Source organism: Rhinolophus ferrumequinum, chromosome 18 (assembly GCF_004115265.2).
Source record: "Rhinolophus ferrumequinum isolate MPI-CBG mRhiFer1 chromosome 18, mRhiFer1_v1.p, whole genome shotgun sequence".
Taxonomy (NCBI): domain Eukaryota; kingdom Metazoa; phylum Chordata; class Mammalia; order Chiroptera; family Rhinolophidae; genus Rhinolophus; species Rhinolophus ferrumequinum.
In genome coordinates, this window is record NC_046301.1 from 42,974,912 (window position 1) to 42,998,427 (window position 23,516).

The window sequence follows — 23,516 nt, forward strand, 5'->3', positions numbered from 1 at the left end:
GCCTAAAGCATATGAAATGCAACTTGATTATAAAATGCATTTGAATTGCCATAATAAACTTCTTGGCAAGATTTCCAAACATCAAGTAAAGAAATCTATAATCTCCTAGTCTGGCCCCTTTGCTGACTTGCCAGGTAACTTTGTATAAAAGCTACTCCCTCTCCGTATCCCCCCATTCTCAGCCAATAAACTAGTAATAATAGATTTGTCTAGCACTCAGAAATGGCTGCAAGACACTTCTTTATACTTGGACAGCATTTTGTAAATGACAAGCTGGCTTTAGGCTACATATGTCAGAATGATGCTTCAGCACGGGTTGTTGAAGTAGATTTTGTTTTTTCATTTCTATTTCACAAACTCATTGGCATCATCCATCAGACGCACTCATTAAAGCTCACAATTTAACACTGCGTTTGCTGCCTTGTGATCAGGTCCATGCCACCATACCTTGCCCCACACTGCGCTGTCTGTGCTTTCACAGCACTGACACCACTGCAGGCATAGAGGGCGTAAGGAGTGAGTATACACCAGTAGATGGGTCCATCAGCTGCAAGTAGTAAGTCCTGATCTCTAACTGGAGGGGTGCAAACATTAAGCGTGTGGGTGAAAGGCTTTCCCGGATGTTGTCCAGTATGACAGGCCTGCCCCCAGCCCTCGGGTATTCCAAACGAGTCCCTGCATCTAACAGAGTTCGGATGTCTTCTTCACAAAGATGTTTGGGGACAGGACCAAGAAGCAGGAGACCACTCATGCACAGGTAGGCCCCCACCTCACCTCCCACATTCCCCTGGAAGGTTTCCAAGCAGTAGGATAGGCGCAAAAGAATGTCAGAAATAGAATGAAAGTTATTCAGCCTTGACCTCTGTCTGCAGACCACTGAAAGAAAGAACGCGAACTAGAAAAACAGGTCAAAGAAATTTTGTTTTCTCCACCAGTGAGGAACAATATTCACTACGACCTTGAAATAGAATCTCTTTTTAAACAAAGGAGCTCAGAGTAACACATGTGTGTTGTCTGATGCATCTTCTTATCTGCCCTGAACAGTTAGGTACAGATATTATCCTTCCCCTTAGCACTGAGGCAGAATATTTAAGAATTTGCCTGCAACCCTATCAGGCAATAACAGGATGGCATACAGAACGTTACATACAGCAAAACTTCCAAATATGCAGAACCATGCTAGTCTGTAAGCTCACCAGCTAAGTTATAGGTAAGTGACCTAGACCACAAACGTAAGTTTCCCCCCACTAAAAAGCATCCTGAAGCCTGAAACAGGGGCCCCTCTAACAAAGCTAGGATTCACTTTTTTTTAAATGGAGAAGAAACATCTAGTTGGTTGGTTCGAGCGCCCTCATGTGTCTCTACAGAGTAATGTCATTTTAGGTCTTCGAAAGGGCTATTCGTAATGGCAGATATAATGACACACGCATCATATCCTCTTTGTATTTGTTTCAGGAGCCTTGTGTGAAACTGAAGATGTTCAGGCTGCCCTAAGACTATGAATTTGTCCTCCCTGATGTAAAGTGACATCAGAACTTACACCTGAAGGAATGCGAAACCAGTGTTCACAGGAGTGGAGGCTAATTTCAACTTGCCTGTTCTGGTTGAAACATGTTAAGTCATCCTGTCTTTTTATTTTTCCCTCCTTCCCCACGCCCACCCCAAGGGGCAAAGCTCTAAGCATGTGTACCAACCCCCTCCACTGCAGTGGTCACACAACTGAAGGAGCCAAACTACGTCTATAATAAGCAAATCTCAGGAGACCTGGCTCCCCCATCCACTCTACGACCATGGGTAAGCCATTCTTCTCTCCCTCTGGGTCCTGGCTCTTTCTGCAGGAAGAGAGGGTAGCAGTTCTTCTCTCACAGATAAGAAGCATCTACAGCAATGCCTGGCATAGAGTAGATAGACACCCAGTAAATGTTAATTGCATCCAAACCTATAAACTCTATTCCAACCCCCTTGCTGTATTATATTTCCAGAAAACAGATATGCTTCCTCAAGTACAACATTCATGCGTTTAGAAGTAGCTTGGGAATTCATGGAGCATAGGAAAAGGTCAAACATTTCTCTGCATTTCTCACAACACCTGACCTCATGCCAGGGACAGAGTAACCCTCCATAAACCAGTGGGGCTGGGGGTGGAGGCTGGGGAGTGTTTGCCCTCTTAATATAGTCTCTCACTTTCTTTCTTTGGCAGAGTTTAAAGCAATCAAAGACAAATAAAAAGGCAAAGACTCACTCAGGAGTTTGAGACTGTGCACACGGAAAACATGGTATCTTTATATGAAGACAAAAATAAAAATGTGTCCCCTCAATTTCCTCCTTTCCCCTTCCACCTTAGTTTGAGGTTAAGAAGGCATGACTCAACATTGAGCCCAGAATTCCCAAACAAGAATGACAATGACACTCCAACCTTGATCACTATGTCAGATCAACCTTGATGGATCTTGTGCTCTGTTAACAACAAAAGGAACATTTACCAAGAAATGATGCTTCTGGGCTCCTCTCACCAAAAAGGCAAAGAGCCGTTCACTGCCTAGCTTTAAGCTAGCCAAATCCAACAAAGCCCCAGCGATTGTTGGCTTAATCTTTCCCTGAACTCATGCCAGCCTTGCACGGGCACAGCCAGGGCATCATCACCCAGCCTTAGGTGTTGGCAGCTTCTCCCACCCACTTCTTTGCACTTTCCCTGCTCCGGGGAGATGGCAAAGGCTCCCCTCCCCTCCCACCCACTGCACCTGGGGGCACCTCCAACTCGTGTAGACAGGCTTGGGAAGGTTTCTTATCTTTCTGAAGCCCAGTTAAGTCATTCTGTTAGGTAAGTCTACTACCTTAACAGAATGGCGGACTGCCTGTTGGAAAAGCTAGGTAGTCTTGTCAGCTAAAAATGATAACCAATAAATGGGGAACGAGTGTACACGATCTCCATTATCATTAAACTGGGAGACAGCTTGTTTCCCAATAGAGTTCTTAGGTTAACTGAAAGTTTCCATTTTATTTAAAATAGCTCTCATGTTTTTCTTCTCTCCCTTTCCTATCGCTACCATCGTTATCCAGGACCTCCTCCACACAAACTGGTATTACTAACTAGTCTTACAACCTTCATTCTTTCCTTCCTCCAAACCATCCTAAGTATGATTGAAATATCTTCCCCAAACACTAATATCAACACATCATTTAACAATTCCTACTCAAGAACCCGGAATGACCCCTGTGGCTTGCAGGATAAGATTCAAACTCTGAAATCTGATATTCAAAATCCTCTATCTTCCCAAAATCCTCTATATCCCCCAGGAGAAGTTACAAAGGAACTGGACATCACCTGCAGAGTTCCCAAGACACTTCTACCTTTGCTATATTAAAGTTCAAGGCAAAAGCACAATAACGGTGGACATTCAAATATCCTTGAACTCCTGGGAAGAAACTTGACATTGGGGGTTTCTATTTAGTTCTACTTCAGCTCTGTCCTTTGATGTCCTCAAATGTATTATACTAACGCTCACATTAGTTATATGCAAACCAAAATAGCTGACCACTGTCAAATTTCTTCAGATGACAGCTTATCTGTCATTGTGAGACACTTTGCACACCCAGCAAGGAACATCCAGACACATGACAGTAAGGGAGCAAAACAAAGAGGAACAATAAATCAACATGAGAGAAAACACAAAGCACTTCCTTACACTTATTGGGACACTGTGTTCTGCTGGAAGCACCAGAGAAAAAGAATGTGGATGATGGGAAGTAAGCCATCATCATCCCCAACATGGGGAAAGTCCAACAAGAGACACCAACAGCACTACATTTAACAATGAAGAATGGCTAAAGAGGTAGCCAATGCTGAGGAACAGAAATCAAGATCCTTCGGAAGAAAATGCATGGATCTGTCCTCTTGTCCTCCTTCTAGAACAGAACACTGAACTATACATTGCCAGACATCTACCACGCTTGCCTGAAGCAATAAAAGCAACCTCTCAGCTTTCTAGAACACAAACTTAAAAAAAAAAAAATGAAATGTCATAGCGTTTGCCTAAATTCTTGAAAAGCAATAACAGCAATTCACATCTTTTCCTCCCTGATCCTTCCCTGAAGATCCTTCCATGAAGGCTTCCCCACATCCCTAGCCAGTGTTGACCATGGCCTTCTCTAACCATGCAAGGTCCTAACATCCTGATCCTTCAGGAAACATGACTGAGGCTGACCATCTTCCCAACTTGACTTCCCAAGCTCCTCCATGACAGGAACCATTACTTTTCATTCTTCTCTTTTACCCTCCCTATTCATCCCCTAGCACCCAACCCAGATGATACACGTACTTGAGGAATACCAATCACGTCAGTTAATATAAATTGAAATGTACTTATTATTTGATGGAAATTCGCACATTTCTTTCTTTTTCCATAGATGTTTCCTTTGTCCTTTATTTCCTCTGTTCCTTTTCTAATAGGTTGATGCAAAAGGAATTGTAGTTTTTGCAATTATTTTGAACCTTTTAAACCGCAATTACTTTTGCACCAACCTAATAGCAAACTTCATGCTTTCCAAACAATATTTATTTTCAAAGGGGGCCTGTGATCACTCAGCAAGTCCACTCCTCACACACATATACAGCTGATTCTTGGTTTGTGGCTAATGGAGTTGTCACTTTTTCTTCAACGTTTGCCTGAACATTTTAGGATTTAAACTGAAACCACTGGCTGCCTCTGTTTCTTTGTAAGATCATCCTGTCTGTGTTTATATGAATCTCCAATGACCCTTTCTCATTTACCTCCTGAAATTTTTAAGATTCTTTTTTTTTTTTCCTCTTAATCCTTTCATTTCACCCCAGCCCTTAATGACCTCCTCTCCACCCTGATAAGTCCTCTCCTGGAATATTACCCTCCTTCACAAATTGGGGACAAGCCTCAGTGTTGCCTCGTCAACTTATAAGAAAATACGAGCATCTATACTAGGCATAATCTGAAATTTTCCCAGTAAGTCTAGAACTTATCAGTCTCCTCTCCTACACATTCTGGGCTTTTCCTACTTCTCTTCCCAGTCCTGCGGGCCCCTCCACTCCCCTGTCCCCCAAGAAATGAACTGGTTTCCCCAGCAGGTTTAGCCTTGCTTTGGCCAGCTTATTGTTTCAACATGATTATAAAGTTGCTGGGCTTGAATGCGCAGTTTATGAATTTCCAGGCATTTATGATATCTCCCTGTTGAGTCCAGTGTGTGCGGGGATGCACATGTGTCCCTATGGTAGCTAACACTCCTGGTGCAACCCTGCTGGTGCCTAAAAAGATGGAGTCAAGGTTCATTTGTGTTACTAGAGAATCACAGTGTTAGAGGACTAAGGAATGCTAGACTCCAACCTTGACATTTCACAGCTTTCAAACCAAAGGTAGAGCGAGGTAAAAGGACTTGACCAGGGCCAGAGAGCTAAGCAATAGAGGAACTGGGGCTACAGCCCAAAGCTGTCCTGTCCCAGTCCATCAGGGCCCTTCTGCTCATACATGGCCCCTTTCAAGGAATCCATGTGTGAGAACTCAGGATGCCCACATCCAACCAAAATGCATCACAGACCCGTGAACATGGATATGCTGAGGAGATGAGGAGGCGCTGTGCCTGTCTGTAGCTTACTACACAGACAATGTGCTGTTAAAATTAGGGTCAAACTGCTCTAATGAGGTTGAATTTGAATCCAAAGAGACCACACTACCCATCCTGCCAATGCTGCTGCCCATTCCCTGCCCTCTAGCTCATTTTGTAAAAAGATGGATAGCTTCCCCAAGCATCTCGCGGAGATTGTCATATGATTTTCCTTTCGTTCAATCAGTGCAAAGTTATCCTTTAATTCTGTGAAAAATGGCTTTTTCACACAGCTATGCACACACAGTCACACACACATATGAAACATTGGCAGCAGGTACTTTTAATTTGCTGGAAAATATTTCTAAGAAGTCAAACAGCTCCAGCCCAATGAGTGCGCCCTCTGATTGGCTACCCAGACCAGTTGAGGGACCTGATTGGTCCCTGATCCTAAGGACCGATAAGAAGGCTATAAAACCCCTGGGTGCAGCTCTTGGGCCCCCAGTTTGCAAAAGCAAGAGGTGCAAGAAGCAGCGACTGCAGCAGCATAAGCAGCAGCAGCAGCAGCAGCAGCAACAGCAGCAAAAGCGTCAGCAAGAGCAGCAGCAGCAGCAGCAAATCCTCATCAAATCCTCACCTAGGCTTGCAGTGTATCCAGATCCACATCTTCCCTCAAGCCGGGAGAGGGAAAGAGAAAAGGGGGGAGGAAAAAGAAAACCCCGACAACTTAGCGGAAACTTCTCAGAGAATGCTCCAAAACTCGGCAGTGCTTCTGGTGCTGGTGATCAGTGCTTCTGCAACCCATGAGGCGGAGCAGAATGATTCTGTGAGCCCCAGGAAATCCCGGGTGGCAGCTCAGAACTCAGGTAAGCGGCAAACCCAGGACCGGTTTCTCCCCAAAAGAGCTGTCCTCATTTGCCTCTCGCTTTTGCAACTGTGTCTGTGACGGCTGATCTTGATAATAAATGTGCTTCATGCCTGATGGCAATAAACTGCCAGTGTAATCCAATAGCCTTAGGAAGTGGAGCTCCTTTGTTTAATAAATTGCACGCAACTAACGAAGAAGCTGGGCGCTCTGCTGAGGGTATTTCATTGCATAAGCCTAGCCTGATTGCCTGAAATCTGGCACGTACCCTCTTGGGGGGGGAGGGGCGGGGAGCAGGCTTGAATGTTGGCATGCTTCAAAGCGCTCTCTATACTTTCTAGAAGCTGAAGCTGATCGTAAGGTGAGACATGATTTGGCTGATGCTGTCCCTCTTCCTTCACCCTTAAGACTTGACTTCCCCACCCCTTCAGAGAACACGCCGAAAGCACCCTCTGCAGACTGATTTACGGAACCATAGCCCTCAAGTCTCACAAATCCAGGACAGATTCAGAGAAAACCCTACACATCCCACCCCCACCACTGCTCCTTCTCTTCCATCCAGCTTTCTCTCCGGCTCCATTCAGTCGCCCGTGCAGCCGGTGGCTAGAGAGCCCCTTGAAAAGGAGTATTTGTGAAACGTAGCAGCTGTTTCTGCAAAGGGAAGGTCTCACTCTAGTCCTGACTCCTGGAGCAGTTAATTGTGTATAAGCTTAGCCTCTAAAGGAAAAGAATCCTGAGGAAGCCAGCACTGACACCTCTGCCTTTTGACTTTGCTTGTCCCCTTTGCTCCTCTCCCATTGCTGCCCTGGCTCCCCCAACTGTCAGCAAAGATGGGATCGCAGGTGTCCAAATGCTGCAGACCATGCTTCCCTCGGAAGAGTAGGTCCCTGCCAAGAGAAGGGCTTTGCTTCACTTCCTTTTGTACTTAGTTGCTATAGAGATGCAGTGATTCACAATTCGAGCTTGCCTAAAACAATAGCAACCCTAATGCATATTAAAACTGCTTAAAGCAAAGTTATAATTTGAACCCGTGGAAATATATAATTAGGGAAATGACTTGTAACATCCCAGAGGCTGCGGGTGGCGGGAGGGGGAGGGGAAGTCTAACCGAACCAGGCTTTTGATCTCAGAGGAGAATCCTATGGTATGAAGGCCGAAGCAGATCATTTCTTGCTAAGCTGCCTGCCAGGACACCCCCCTTCTGTAGGAGAGAAATTATTTTATGGGAGATCTTATCCAGAACGTAGAAAGCCTCATGCAAGTTCTTTGCGTTTTCCTTCTAGTCTTGCACAAGGGGTGCCTTGGCCTTATTATTCCACACCTGTGTTTCTCTTTTAAAAAAAAAAAAATGGCTTTTAATATGAGAGAGATTATGCATACCTCTAAGCACTGTCCTACGGTGGGGGGTTGGGGTGGAACATGAACAGATCAGATTCCTTTCTGCCAATATGAAGGTAAGTTAAAAAGCCCGAATTCGGAAGGGACTCCTGGCAAATACTTCTCTGCCATTTAGACTAAAATTCCATCCTTATTACTCTGGAGTGCATTTTCAGGAGCCAAATGGACTCCCTCACCTTTCCACCCCCTACACCTGACCGCCAGCCACTGCTTTTGCTATCCCATGCTTTCAGGCTCTAAGTGCTGCCCTTTGGCTCTGCAGAGCTGCTTCAAGCACTGTGCATTCCAAGGACTCCAATCTGACTCGCCAGCCCCCCGAACTGTGTGGTAATGGTGAGACCAAGAGCCTGTATCTCGGAGGAGAAATGCATTCTCTCTGATCCATGTGCCCTGGCTCTTCTAAGCCAAAGGGATCTGCCCGTCCCCTCGCTTTCTCAGCCTCCACTCCCCTCTGAATGGGTCTATTTACTGGCCCCATCACAGACTTCTAGGTTCAGTTCTTCTGACCCCATGTCCTTGAATTTTGCCACCACACCAACGTGATCCTTTGGAACCAACCCCCCTCACTGTCTGACCTAGATTGGATGGACTTGTCTCTTTCAGCTGAAGTGGTTCGCTGCCTCAACAGTGCTCTGCAGGTTGGCTGTGGGGCTTTTGCATGCCTGGAAAACTCCACCTGTGACACAGATGGGATGTACGACATCTGTAAATCCTTCTTGTACAGCGCTGCTAAATTTGACACTCAGGTAATAAGACCTTGACCCTGACTCCCACTGGCTGCTTGTCTTTAACGTTGTGTTAGACTAGCGTTCTGAGGAACCAGTCTTGTAGGGAACCAGCTCTCCTCATCATCCCCATTCTAAATTCTCATCTCCAATGTTTGTACACGTACACACACACACACACACACACACTCACACACACACTTTTGGCCTGGAAATAAGTTCTGCATAAGATACTCCTCACCCACTCGAAGGCAAAATTGTCACATGCTGCTGACAGAGGCTGTCTTATAAGGGAGGAGTGATGAGCAGAAAATCTTTGCCTCTTCAAGGGGAAATAAAAATGTTCTTCTAGCAAAGAAGTTATTCTCACTGTATGACCTAGCCTACTAGCTTGTGCTTTGAGTTATCAAAGTCTCAATCCCAAGAATACAAAGCCACATTATGACTATTTTTAAGCTGCAGAGTGGTTGATTAACGTTCACCTCTTTTTTTCTCTTGTCCCATTTCATTTCTGTGGAGCTCGGTTCTCAAGGTAATCTTAGGGAGTAGGGACATTTTTTATCCTGGCCACAGCATACAATTTTCTCATTGGATATGCAGATGGCCACGATACAGTGCCAAGAGGCCCCTTAAGTTCCACACATGGTATGCCCTGTCCTCTCTTGTCAGCTTGCGCTGAAGCTTTTCCTCCTACCCCCTTCCTTGGCAGGGAAAAGCATTTGTCAAAGAGAGCTTGAAGTGCATCGCCAATGGGGTCATCGCCAAGGTCTACCTCACCATTCGGAGGTGCTCCACTTTCCAGAGGATGATTGCCGAAGTGCAGGAGGAGTGCTACAGCAAGCTGAATGTGTGCAGTATCGCCAAGCGGAACCCCGAAGCCATCACAGAAGTCGTCCAGCTCCCCAATCACTTCTCCAACAGGTACGAAACAAGTCCACTTTTTTGCAATTAGGGTGGAATGAGGAGTGGTTGGCTGAGAGAGCCAGACACAGAAAGGGGGCAAAATTGCCACAGTCATGCTCTTATTTTAGCTTGCAGTCTTCCCAGCTTTTGTAGGAAAAATATGTTTGTGATTGGTTGTGACAGCTTAAGCAGGCTGGGATTTTTTTTTTCCTTCCCCCCACTGTTACAGGAAAAGTCTCCCCATGCAGCTAATAGAAAGCTTCATTTGCAGCATCCCTGGGTGCATTTACATTGTCACTTTCTTGCCACAAGCCTGAAGGGAATTGTGAAGTCTATGGAAACAAGCTTTTGAGACACCAAATTTAGCAGAATGACTATGCACAGTACAACAGGCCATTATAAAAACCCTGATCAAAGGTCATAGAGCAGTCTTTTAAATCTGCATGGATTTTGAGACAGCCCCAAGCCCAATCAGATATTTCACTAGGTAGCCCAGAGCAAGCCATCTCACCTCACTGGGACTCGTTTCCTTTGCGAAAAGTAAAATGGCTAGACTAAAAGATTCCCATATTCTCTTCCAGGCCAATGTTATCCCATTCCTCTACTCCTAGATTTCCTGGAATGAGGTTCTGGTGACAGCCCAGATCACATTCTCATCTTAGTAATCTAACGCCACCCGAAGCCATTGAGCTGGTAATATCTGAGCATCATGCCTTATTGTGCCCCTGACTCAAGGTCTTCACCAGCCAGGAGTGGATACCTAACACATGAGAGGGCTGACATCCTTGTTCCATGGCCTAGAAAGGTTCCCAGCAAGACCTGGGCTTCCCCATCTGTGACCAAGTTAAGAGAGGTGTTGATGGGGCGGGCATGGAGGTATGACCAAGGCAATGCAGACTTCAGCCTACTGGGATGCCCCACAGGCTAAAACTTGACTCTCAATCCTTAAGTGCTGTGATTCGTTGACTCTCCAGCCAAAGCTGCACATATTCACAAAGATCAGTCCTATTCATGTTACTCTGACCACCTGGGAGCTAATGCAGACTTGTCTGATTAATTTCCTAACCAGATGCAGCCACCCTTCTTCAGATAGTGGCTATAGCCTTGTCCTTCTGGGGTTTCCCAGTGATTCAGGCATGTACATAAAGGCAACTGGAAAACGGGAAAAGTAGCTCCTCCTTAGAGAAAGGTTAAGACCCCTGACATTAAAATTTTGTAAAAGTTCTGATTCACTCTTAACTCTAGGTCTGTCTTTAGAACCTGGTGTCAATTTATAAACATCATTTGTTCGGTCCTTGGAAGCCACTTTGTCATAGGTCCTAACTGATTTACTCAGAACAGGAAAATCAAATCCAGCATTTATCTCAAATGGCCTATCCCTTTATATTGACCTTGGTCTTAACATTTTCCTAGGAAGATTCTTATTACATCTGGCAAGAAAAAGAAACTGGCTAATTGTTGGAAAGGAAGAGAAATAAAGGAAGAGAAATATATAGGAAGAGAAATATATAGAAATATATAGGAAGAGAAATATATAGAAACCATAAGGAAGAGAAATAAAGAATTCTTAGTCTGACAGGGGCTAGGGACAAAGGATGTATTAGTGTGGTAGCTGGAGGGCAAGGGGTATGTTAGTGAAGCAATTATAAGTTTAGACCTTTAAGGAGCCTGTCACAATTCACGATCTATAATATGGCATGTAACCAACCAGTTTTGAGGCAATACTCATCATCTCTCTATTTCAACTGAGATAGCATCTTCCATTATGAAGAGAGATGTCTTATAGAAAGGATGACACAGATTCTGGACTGGTGAGCCTAACTGTGTAAGAAGAGACTAGTAATAGTTCTAATCAGGCCATTATTCCTTTTAATAGGTGCCTTCTTCTCACCTCCATAAAATGATCACAAAGAATCTTGTTATCTCCTTCTTTCATCGTAGGGGAATCACATGTATTAGGAAAGTGGGGGGGAAATGGCCACCCCTGGAAGACCAGAACCTTCCATGCAACTCTGACCTTTCTCCAATTATTTCACTTCAACTAGCTAATATTACTCCTGCTGAGAACTGTTTCCAGTTCCATTCTGGGCTTGATTTGCGCTATTTAAGCTCCTCACTCTCCTGAAACATCCTGCTTTCCCAGCCTCTGTCCCACCATAGATTCACGCTGACTTGTGCCAATTGGCACAGAATTGGGAAAGGAAGTAGTTACAGGTTCATTCCACCTTCCTGTGACTTATCTAGCCTGAGAGTTGGGCCTGGGAGAATCCAAAAGACTGGACCAGGAGCCAGGACAGGGAAGTTTTCCATGAGAGAAATGCACTTAGAAGTGGCAGGATAGCTGGAGTGTTCCCCTGGCTGAATTTGCAAACTACTCTTTCAACCATGAGGAAAGCAGGCAAAATTGATCCGGCAGGCTGGACAGTGTGAGGCTTGGGAAGGAATCTGACCAACCCAGATCCAGAATGGGAAAACTGACAAAAGCTTCCAGCTCTCTAGGGCATGGATAGGGAACAGGAAACAGAAGAATAATATTGATCAAGGGAAACAAAGGACTATTTATAAACCCTCACACAGTATGTTCCTAGGCAGTATGTGTGTATTTGGGTAAGCATGGCTGAAACAGTAGCTATGGAGAATATCTGATCTTATTCTTTTCCAAGGGAAAAAAAGGCAGTAATGGAATTTCCAAACTGGGAAAGAAGAAAGATGCTTTATAAGGTCCTTCCAGGCTGGGTGATCAAAACGCTTAGTTCACCAAGCCTTTGCAAACAGATCCCCACCACCTCTCATAAAGATGAAGACAGAAATCTTAAATCTTAAGGCCCATCATGTAAAGAATGGGCCTTAAGCAGAGCTGCACTATTTTTTTGTTAAATTGAGAAGGAACATATGTATCAAATCCCTATGAACACAGAATGTCATAGGTGACAATAGAGGTTATTTAGACTAACTGCCTCATTTTACTGATTAAAGAACAAAGGCCCAGAGAGGGGTGCGACCTGCTGAAGGTCACACAGTTGGTAAATGACAGAGTTGAGCCTAGAACTCCCATGGCCTCAAGCCAAGCTATTTGATTTCTACTTCAAAAATGGCAGCCAATAAAACCTGCAGGATAATCCAAAAATAGAATACCAACCAAGCAGAATTGAATAAATGTGCCCCAGGATGATCAACAATTAGATTTGTGTACATCCTCTCCTCAAAGAGAAGACACATCTCATCAATAGCTAGAGGAACATCAAGACTTGGTACCAGATGGTGTTCAATAAATATGTGACAATTGCTAAGTCATCTTTTACCGGAGACCTAATCTCTTAAATAATCTCAGTGACTTATATATAGGAAAAATCTGTCTCATTAACTCACACAATCCCAGCGGTCAATGCCATATTCCATCCCTTAATGGAGATGCACAGAATTAGCCTACTGCTTGCTCTGGCAAATGGTATTGACATTCAAGGCAGCCTGACAGGTTTTCTACTTGGAGGAGCTGCTGATGGAGCCATGAATGTTTTCTATTCCAAGGAGCTCTCTTGGCCTACCCTTGTTGAGTTAACAAAGCTCCATGAGAGAAACTCAGGGTAGGTTTGGGTTTAGTCACTAAGAGCAGGATGGCAAGGTACCAAGAAACACCAAGAACAGATATCCTATCTAGGCCAGAAGAGAAAGCCAACAGTAAAGGTGGGAGCCCTCGGGGAAAGAAAGTAGGCCCTCCCTTGGACAAAGTGGGGCCAGAGGGATACACCTGGCCTTAGAGAGCTATGGCCAGCTACAGAAGCTGAGTTACCTTACTGGCATTAGATTTCCTCACCCAGGCAAGAGCTTTCAATGTTGATTTAAGGAAAGACTATCTTCTCCAGCCCATATGGGAGGTCATCTGGTATAAATAGTTCTTTCTGGAAGTGGAAGTATTAACTTCTAAGTTATAAAGTCCTTATTGGAGAGGGAAGGGAGGGTCAGAAACCTTATTCTCTAGGATCTAGAGAACTGGATACAGAGATCCAGGGGACCAATGACCTAGCAGAATCCACAAGTAACGAGATGCCTGGGGATCGATGTGGGTGTGTAGACTTCTGAAGCCGTTGGTACAAGTAGCTTATTCTCAGTTTTTCCAAAACCGTTTTTCTCCCTACTTCCCCATCCAAGCGAGATCTGCTTTGACTCATGTGCTTTGTAATTCCAAGGGGTTGGAAAATGTGTTTCTCTGCCAGAGAATCCCAATTTTAACAACAGCTGGATATAAAACCCCCCATCCTCGTGGGAGAGATGGAGCCAGGACTATGTCTGAGACCCAGACAGGCCCCTTGTCTTTCAGTCCCCAAATTCATTCTGCTCACTCACAGAAGGGTGACTGCTTTGCTTCATTCCCCACGTTCCACCCTATTTACTGTACATCCTTGAAAGGACCTCTCTGGGGGGTTAAGTTATTCTGGAAAGATGTTTGATCCTGTGCTCTGGGAGGTGAGTTAAAAATAAATAGGTTTCTTTTCACGGACGATCTTATGGCCCTGTCGATCCCCAGGCTCCTCTGAGGAAAGGGTCTCTCCACATAAATACTGCAGATAACTGTCATCAGGAGAGTCTCTTAATAGTGAACACAGAGATAATGGCTTTTCACAACAGTCACCACTTCAAAATGGAGCAAATGCATCCCAACTCAAATCAGAAAATACCTGAACTGTCCTCGCAAAGAACAGGACAAATAACTTCTATGTATAAATATTAGACCGTTTAATCCTTTCTGAGCCATAAAACTTAGCTGCAGTGTTTCGGATATCTAAAGGATTTGCACCAAACATGAAGGTAGTTTATACAAAACACAAGGGTTTTTTGGTAATACTTACCACACCTACAGATAATTTTTCTGATGGGAATCATGACTTGTGGGAGAGAATTATATTTTTAAAGCTTCATTTCCCCTTCATTTCTTATTTTCTTCCACAAAATAAGTCAACAGTGAACGGGTGATATTCCCCTATGATACTGGCACATGAGGGATACAAAGAATAAGGACACAAATCCTGCCTTCAATAAGTTTAGACTCTAGTTCAGGAAAACAAAACCATCACTAACCACCAAATGCTGTCCTATGGGATGCTAACCAAATATCTATAAAATGTCCAAAAAAAGGAAGAGGCCAGAAAAAGCTAGAGCAGTGAGAGAAGGCTTCCTGGAATTATTGAGGCATGAACCATTAAAGACCATGAATTGTTCCACGTAATGTCCTCATGGCCTGGCATTTGGCCTTCTCACTACACTATACCTTTGGAGTATACTGACACTGAAGACAGGAGATTCCTTTACAAATAGAAGTTTAGTCAGAATATGTACTCACATGCATGGGTACCTACACACGCATAGCACCAAGAAAAAGGAAAGTTGCAAAGAGGCATCAAAATAACTGCAAATCTATGTGCAATAACTATTAATATAAGTCTCAAGTGTTGGGCTCACCCCATGATATTTGACTAAGTCCCGCTTCTACTACTAACCCATTGTATGACCTTAGACAAGTCACTTCAGCTGTCCCCCCTTAGTTTCTCCTCTATAAAATGAGATGCTGAAATAGTCACTAAACGATCTCTGCAATTTCATCTAGCTCTATGATTCTGTTTCTAAAACTTTTACACATCACTGTCAGCCTACTACCCAAAGTAGATCGCATGAGCTCTAAACACGAAGGCAGACGTGTCTTGCATTGTGTACTAAATCCTGGAAGCGTGCGTGCTCAAGCTAAGAAGACACTGCACGAAGGCTAGAAGCCAAAGCGACTGTCAGCTGATGAACTCTTTGGGTTTGCACGGTCTTGCCATTCGGGACCAGTGTTGGCTGGAGCCCCAAAGAAAGCCCGCTCTGGCTTTGTTCTCACTGAATGACTGTCTCACGTGTTCTCTTTTTCAATGCAGATATTATAACAGACTTGTCCGAAGCCTACTGGAGTGTGACGGCGACACCGTCAGCACAATCAGAGACAGCCTGATGGAGAAAATTGGGCCCAACATGGCCAGCCTCTTTCACATCCTGCAGACAGATCACTGTGCCCAAACACACCCGCGAGCTGACTTCAACAGGAGGCGCACCAGTGAGCCACAGAAGCTGAAAGTCCTCCTCAGGAACCTCCGAGGTGAGGTGGCCTCTCCCACCCACATGAAACGCACCTCACAAGAGAGTGCGTAACTGGGGAGAGGTGTTCACAACCTCACCAAACTAGTATCATTTAAGGGTGTTCACCCACCAACTTTGAGTGTACTGTGCCTGGTTTGATTTTTTTTTTAAGTAGTTTCTATCCCCCCTTAAAGAAAATTGCATGAAACTAGGCTTCTGTAATCAATATCCCAACATTCCACGATGGCAGTATTCCCACAAACAGAACATGTGTGTCTTTCTGCCTCTCCTCAGGAGAAAGGACCCTCTTTTATCACTTTCCTCTACCATGTCTTTTCCCAGCTCCCCTCCAAACTACTCTCAAAGATAAAACATTCATGTAATTCCCCAGTCATTGTAATTTGAAGAGCCCTTTAGAATGGTTGCCCCCAGTAGAGTTAGCTGATAAGAAGCAACTTAATTTAAATGCATGTCTTAAATGCTCATAAAGATGTTAAATGGAATTCGTGTTATGAATCTGTGCTGGCCATGGACGAATATGAATGTCATGTTTGAATTCTTGATCTCTCATGAGCCAATGTCTTATGGTCTTGATCCTCCAATGTCTCATTTCCTTTCCAACACATTTACCAAATTGCTCAAGCCTGGCTCTCCAACCAGACTTTGAGCCTGCCTCTTCTTGCATCTAATGAAAAACAAAAAGCTAACATCTTTATGTACTGTAACTGCTCAGAGCTTTAAAAGTTATCTTTAACAATTGTCTTAAAACCAGAGAATCTTAAGGTCTAACTGTGGAATATAAATAGCTGAAAACTAACGTACTGTACATAAATTTCCAGAGGACTCTGCTTAAACAAAGCAGTATATAATAACTTTATTGCATATAGATTTAGTTTTGTAACTTAGCTTTATTTTTCTTTTCCTGGGAATGGAATAACTATCTCACTTCCAGATATCCACATAAATGCTCCTTGTGGCCTTTTTTATAACTAAGGGGGTAGAAGTAGTTTTTGTCAACATCAAAACTTAAGATGGGCCTGTATGAGATAGGAAACACCAACAGGTTTATCTGAAGGACCCCAGGTTACGATTTTAATCTCCCAGCCCACCTCAACCCAGAGGCGACTCTGACTTAGACCTATCCTGAAAGAGCTCTGTCACATCCAACTGGAAATGACAGGAACCAAAAAGAGCATCCCTTTGGCTTGGACCACTTAGAGTGCGATAAGGCCTATTACACCTTGGGAAGTGGCAGTTCTCGACTCACCACCTTTCTTCGGTGCCCGGTACGCCTGTAAACTGATGATGGGTGGGAGAGTTTCATGAAATCAATCAGGAATGAGTCAATCAGCCTTTGGGTCTTTAGTTCAGGGGACTTGGGGCTGAGGGGGTATAAACAACCCTGGGCTGTCCAGCCTTAATAGACTCCTCTTACATTTTTGTCCTGTAGCACGCTGCCTGCCAAAGTAGTCCTGGCAGCTGGGCCATCTCTGTAGGATTGCAGAAAAAAAAAAAAAAAGAAAAAAAAAAAAAGAATGAGGGAAAAAAGTGCTGGTGGTTTGATCATTTCTGCCGTGATGTTTACAAGATGGCGACCACCAAAGCCAACCGATTAACCTATCTATGAACAACAGTAGTTTCTCAGGGTCACTGTCCTTGAACCCAACAGTCCCTTATGAGCGTCACTGCCCACCAAAGGTCAATGTTGAGAAAGGAGGAGGGAGGAGGGGTAGGACTGTAGGGGCCACTCCAAACTTGCTCAAGTAGAAACTATTGGTGCTTGACTCTCACCAGGCTAAACTCAAGATTTGACCAAATCGAGTGATAGGGATCCTGGTGGGAGGAGGGAGGGCACATCTCCAGAAAAATGAAAAGCAATACAACTTTACCATAAAGCCTTTAAAACCAGTAACGTGCTGCTCAAGGACCAAGAGCGATTGCAGCAGACCCAGCCGCAGCAGCACAAGCATTGCTGCCTTTGTCCCCACACAGCCTCTAAGCGTGCTGACATCAGATTGTTAAGAGCATTTTTATACTCAGAACTGCCCTATCCCCAGGTCCCCAAACATATGGACACTGCCTTAGCCTCTTGGAAATCAGGTAGACCATACTCTAAGTTGACTCTCTCCCTCCCTCCGTCTCCCACCAGGCAAGGCTGACTTCCCCGAACCAGAAAAGCTATTAAAGTGTGTGTGTTGTGTCCATTTCGCAAAACCCACGAAACCAGGACCCCAATGCAACAAGTCGTTCATGAGTATACCTAGCAAAATTCTCTCTTAGTTTAGTCCAGTAGATTCTCTTTTTTTGCTGTGACCTCTTCACACCGTGGTACCCCCCTTTTCTCCCCACAATGATATTTATATATGTATCTGTAATACATATATCTACACATACGGAAAGCAGCAGTTCTCACAATGTTGCTAGTTTTTTGCTTCTCTTTCCCCATCCCACTCCCCCAACTGCCTCTAAAACTTCCAAAGCTTCGTCTTATGTTTCCTGCACAGAGTGATTCCAGCTGACCTAGAACAGTTTGCATGATTCTCCTATTGTGATTTGGTTGCACTTTAGACATGTTTGTGCCATTATATTTGCATTATGTATTTATAATTTAAATGATATTTAGGTTTTTGGCTGAGTACTGGAATAAACAGTGAGCATATCTGGTATATGTCATTATTTATTGTTAAATTACATTTTTAAGCTCCATGTGCATATAAAGGTTATGAAACATATCATGGTAATGACAGATGCAAGTTATTTTATTTGCTTATTTTTATAATTAAAGATGCCATAGCTTAATATGAAACCTTTGGTGAATTCCTTCTAAGATAAAAAATAATAATAAAGTGTTACGTTTTATTGGTTTTTTCCCCAATGTCTTTCATTGTTATTCTTTAAAAACTTCTTGAATGAGACTTTCTGAGCATGAAGTTAATGGCTGATTAGTTTCTTTTAAATCACTAATTGACACTAATTTAAAGTGTCAATATGTAAATGAACATAGTTGAAAAATCAACATATTCCAAATTTCCGTAAAACCATTTACGGAATGGCTCCCATTGCCCTCACAGTAAAATTGCAACCCAAATTCATTACAAGCTCAGAAGGAGCTTTATGGTCTCTGCTCATTCTCAAAACTCACTTTTCCTCCAGTTTAATGAACTCTACACCCCAGCTGAGCAAGAGCTCTAGAAAGGATTCACGCTCTCACCTTGCAGAACTTTACTGATGCGTTTCTCACTTTCAAGAAGACTTTGTCCTTCACCCTTCACCTAGACTGGAAGCACCTTTGCTTGTTCAACAATGTGTTCACAGCCCTGAAGCAGCACCCAGCTTGCAGGATACCCTCAATAATACTTTAAATGAATGAACGATTTAGAAAGAGTCAGAAGAGGGGACAATTGCATGAATGTGACAAGGGGGGCAGATAGCTCTGTGATGAGATGTGTCCAGCTCTGGGTCAAATTTCTGGGATTTGAATTCTGGCTCTGCCACTTACTCACTGCATGTTGTCAGATGAGTTACTTAATCTCAAAATACATCAGTTTCTTCCTATAAAATGAGGACAGCGATAACTATCCAGAAGGCTATTAGAAGGAGATAAAATAAGTGAAGTGCTTACATGCCCAATACACTGTAACACTCAATATGTTTCGGCCATTATCATCATTACAAGTAAAAGGGTTGGGAGTAAAAGGAGGGAACTCCCCATCTCACAAAATAGGGGAAGGATTCATAGCAGAATGCCATTTAGCTGGGTCTTCAAAGACGATCACAAGTTCAGTCACAGAAAGAAGGGGGCTTCTATGGTATAGTTTTTTCAAGGAGAGGTCTTAGTGTTTTTTTTTTTTTTTAATTAGTGGATTTTTCTCATACTTTAGATTCAAATAGAGACATTTTTCTCAGTATCATTCTTTTCTAGCTCCAAATCGCATTTTCCCAAGTTCAGATACGAACAGGACAGTTAATAAACACTACAAGAGTTGTCACTCCAAGGCCAAAAATGTATTGCATTTGCTTTTCTCTGACCTGGCCAAGGAAAAAGAGTATATTTGTTACATTACAATCCTTCATCCTCAGTCTTCTTCTATCTATGTCTACCTATACAGAGAGACTATATATTAGATGATAGTTTAAGGGTTTAAGAACTTAGACCTGGGATTTCCATGTACTGAGTTCAAATCCTCATTCCTCGACTACCTCTGTGGCCTTGGGCCAAGTGTCTGATGTCTTCACACATTAGTTTTTTTACCTATGAAGTTATTCCTACAAAATAGAGATAAATAATAGATCCTACCTCCTAGAGCAATTGTGAGCATTAACTGAGTTCTGTAGAAAGCATTTAAAACAGTATCTAGCAAATAGCAAGTGCCCCCAAAATAATACTTATTGAGCACTCAACAAATGTTAACTATTACCATTTACATGAATACTATCGCCATCATTTAAATTCTATTTCCACCCGTGACATGGGCCTTGAGGCACCATTTTGGATGAAGGTTCTTGTTCTTTTGTCTTTTTAGATCACTAAACATTACTTTTTCATCAAGATTTTATGAATTTCATAAAATACTGCAAAGTATCAAAAATGGCAAATATATGAACATCTGCATCCCATCACTAAGCTTAAAAAATGAAACAGCACAGATCTACTAGTCTCTTTTGTGCACCTCCCTGAAATCATTCAAACATTAGCAATCCATGACTCAGCTGTTTTTGAAAAGTCATGGCTGAAGCGGATAGAATTTCTCATATACTTTAATTTTGTTTAAATTTCTATCAGCCTTTCAAAACTGGGGTTAAAAAAAGATCATGGAATGGTCTGTAAATCTGTGATACAAGAGGAGAAAAAAGGTCAGGCCATCCCTCCATGGGAGTTACACAAATGCCCTAAGAGCTATCAGTGTAGCTCCTGTATCAGTACTTGTCTGATTTACCATGCACACAAATCACCTGAGAATCTCGGTGAAGCGATTTGGTACTTCTGGGTGAGGCCCAAGCGTCTGCATTTCTAACACACTCCCAGGTGATGCTGATTTTCTTGCTCCACAGAGCTTTAGTAGCCCCCCATTGCCTAGAAGATAAAAATCAAGCATCTCTACTTCAAATACAAGCCCCTCAAAATCTGGGCCCTTCTTTCCAGCATGCACCCTTGATTCTGTTAATGCTAACTTCTCTTTTATCTCCAAAGACATCGTGCTCCTTTCTGCCTCATCACGTTAATATACCACTTTCACTCTATCATTCCTTCCAATGAATATTCTTCTGCCCAAACTTCTTTTCATTCACCAAAGTCCATGTCACCTGGGAAGCCTTCTCCAGCATTGCCAAGCTTTTAGCAAAACTGCACTGCAGACTGCTTGCAAAGAGAGAGGACTTAGTCATCCTTATATTCCTGGTGCTTAACACAAAGCTAGCATGTGCTAAGCATTTGTAAGTGGAGGGAAGGAGGGAGGAAGGGAAGTGAAAAAAATCTTTCCACCAACAAATAATCCATGACTTTTCCTCCAGTAGGATGCTGGGACCTTAGCAGCAATAGCAGGGTATGCTAGAGAATGGAGGTTGCCACGGTGAGGAGAGAAACTAATCTATGAACCAGAAAGCAGCCCTTCACCAGACACCAGGTCTCCCAACAGCCTTCCAGCCTCCAAAACTATGAGAAATTCTGTTGTTTATAAGCCACCCAGTAGTCTATGGTATTCTCTTATAGCAGCCCTAAAGGACTAAGACATAGGCTATCTGGCTATAGCACTTTCCTCTTTTCCTTACCACTATTGTCTAGCCCAAAAATACCTTGTAATGACTGTGACAGGCATTGCCTCTCATTTATCAATGATATTGGTAAGACGCTCATGATTTTCCTCGTCATTCTCAAGTCACATCATCAGTATGAACAAATTCACTATCCATGGACATGCTTCATGCAGCACTCAAACTCTTCCTCTTTCCTCAGCCGCACCCCCATATGCACAGCACGTATGGCTGCACGTGGTTTACTCTGGCCATTGTCTGTGTCAGACCAGTCAACTGTGTTAAATAGTTCCCTTTTCTGAAACTGGTACGATTCTGAAATCTGAAATCCAAAAGTCCTTCGAACTGCACCATCCCTTCCAACTCTCCTACTAATTTACTTGCACCATACTAGTTCTTTAGCCTTTCCCCGATCCCCAGGCCCTTCACCCTTCTACATTCTCCTGATCTTCCAAACCCCCTCCTATCATCGTCCTCTCCCTGCCCGGACTTGAACCCATGGTTAATCACTTCAACCATGCAATTGCATTGCTCTCAAAGAGTTGCCCCATCAATCTTCTGTCATACTCAACTGGAAAAATCCCGACCCTGAGGTCTGCCATCTCAGCTAGAGAAAGAAAATCCTACAGCCATGCCCAGATCTGGTGTCACTTAAAATGTGTCAGTTTCAAGCCCAACAGGACCCTCCGGGCGGCCTGGCCATCTTCCCTCTTCCTGTTCAGCTCCCTTTTCCACTCTCCATAGCGACAATTAAAACCTTCTCCCGTTTATTCAAACCTCCCACCCAACCACCTCTCTAACACCCAGCAGAAAATCTTGCCTCCGGCTGCACAGACAAAACTGAAATCATCACATGGGAAATCCCTCAGTTTTCTGCCACCATACCCATCCACACCTAGCCTTTTTTATGTTTTCTGCAGCAAAATGTACAGACTCTGTCTTCCTGTCTCTGGATAATTGAATTCTCCTGAGGGCTAGATCCCAACCATTTCTACCCTTACGTGGGATCTCCGGCCTTCAGGTGGTCCTCTCTCTCCTCCATCAGCAGCCTCTCCCTCTCTGCTTCCTCTCAGGGCCATCTCATGTTTCAACTACCACCCTGTTTCTCTCTTCCTTTCACAATCAATCTTCCTTAACAAAATGTCTGCATTTATTTCCTTCATTTTCTCACCTTCCATTCACTCTTTTAATTCTTTATAATCTGGCTTCCACCTTCACTGAAATGACTCAAAACTAGACCAAAATACCTCTTGCTGCTTAATCCAAAATCCTTATCTTATGTGACTAACTGCACCATTTGGCACTAATGAACATCTGTCCTCCTTAAAAGGCATTCCAGGACAATGCTTTCTCTTTCTATGAATACTCTCAGTCTCTACTTCCTTTCTCAATCCCTCCAAAATTGGAGTTTCTCAGCTTTCTGTCCTGGCCCCTCTTTTCTTCTCATTCTACATATTCTTCTTTGGAACTATCATCTACTCCCATATTTTATTAATAATTCCTGTGTATATGTCAATAACTCCAATTCTGTATATTCCCTGAAAACTCTATCGAGCTTCAGATCCACATATCCAACTGGAAAATTCCACTCTGACACATGATAGTCACCAAGACCAAAACATACCCAAAGCTGAATTCTCCAAACTCCTTCATCCTCATTGAACAACATCTGCACCCCACCCACCCACCCCCACCGAAATATAGGTACCAGTTGACTCCTCTGTCCCCACACCTCTCAGGAAATAATAACCATTGATTTCTCCCTTAATTACCTCTCTAATCTGTCCACTCATCCACATTCACATTGCTACTATCTTGATTTGAACACCATTCTCAAGAGCTTCCTAAATTCTCTCTCAGATTCCAGGAACGTTCTGACTTTGCCCACAAATCCATTCCCTACTTTGGGACCAGAAGCCTTTCCAGAGAGTAAATCTGAGTCTGTCATTCCACTGCTTGAAAACCATCAATCGAAGCTCTAAAACATCAGGAAAAGATGCATACTGTTTAGTATGTAATATAAGATGCTACATAATCTGGCCACTTCTTACTTTTCAGCCTCATCTCTTGCTAACCAATTCAACCACTGTCTTCCTTCTCTCACTGTGAGCTCCAGCCATGTATGCAGTATATGCAGTTCCATCCATGCATTTACTTTGCTTCCTTGATCTTTTCTATTACTACCATATTAATAA

General features: G+C 43.4%; 1 protein-coding gene across 1 annotated transcript; it reads left to right on the plus strand.

Moving 5' to 3' along the window:
* The first annotated feature begins 6,079 nt into the window (after positions 1–6,079).
* Positions 6,080–18,436, plus strand: STC1 (stanniocalcin 1). Its single transcript, XM_033133455.1, has 4 exons — positions 6,080–6,437; positions 8,438–8,580; positions 9,269–9,480; positions 15,372–18,436. Exons 1-4 carry the CDS (start codon positions 6,320–6,322, stop codon positions 15,640–15,642), a joined length of 744 nt encoding a protein of 247 aa, XP_032989346.1. The 5' UTR covers positions 6,080–6,319; the 3' UTR covers positions 15,643–18,436.
* The last annotated feature ends 5,080 nt before the right edge of the window (positions 18,437–23,516 follow it).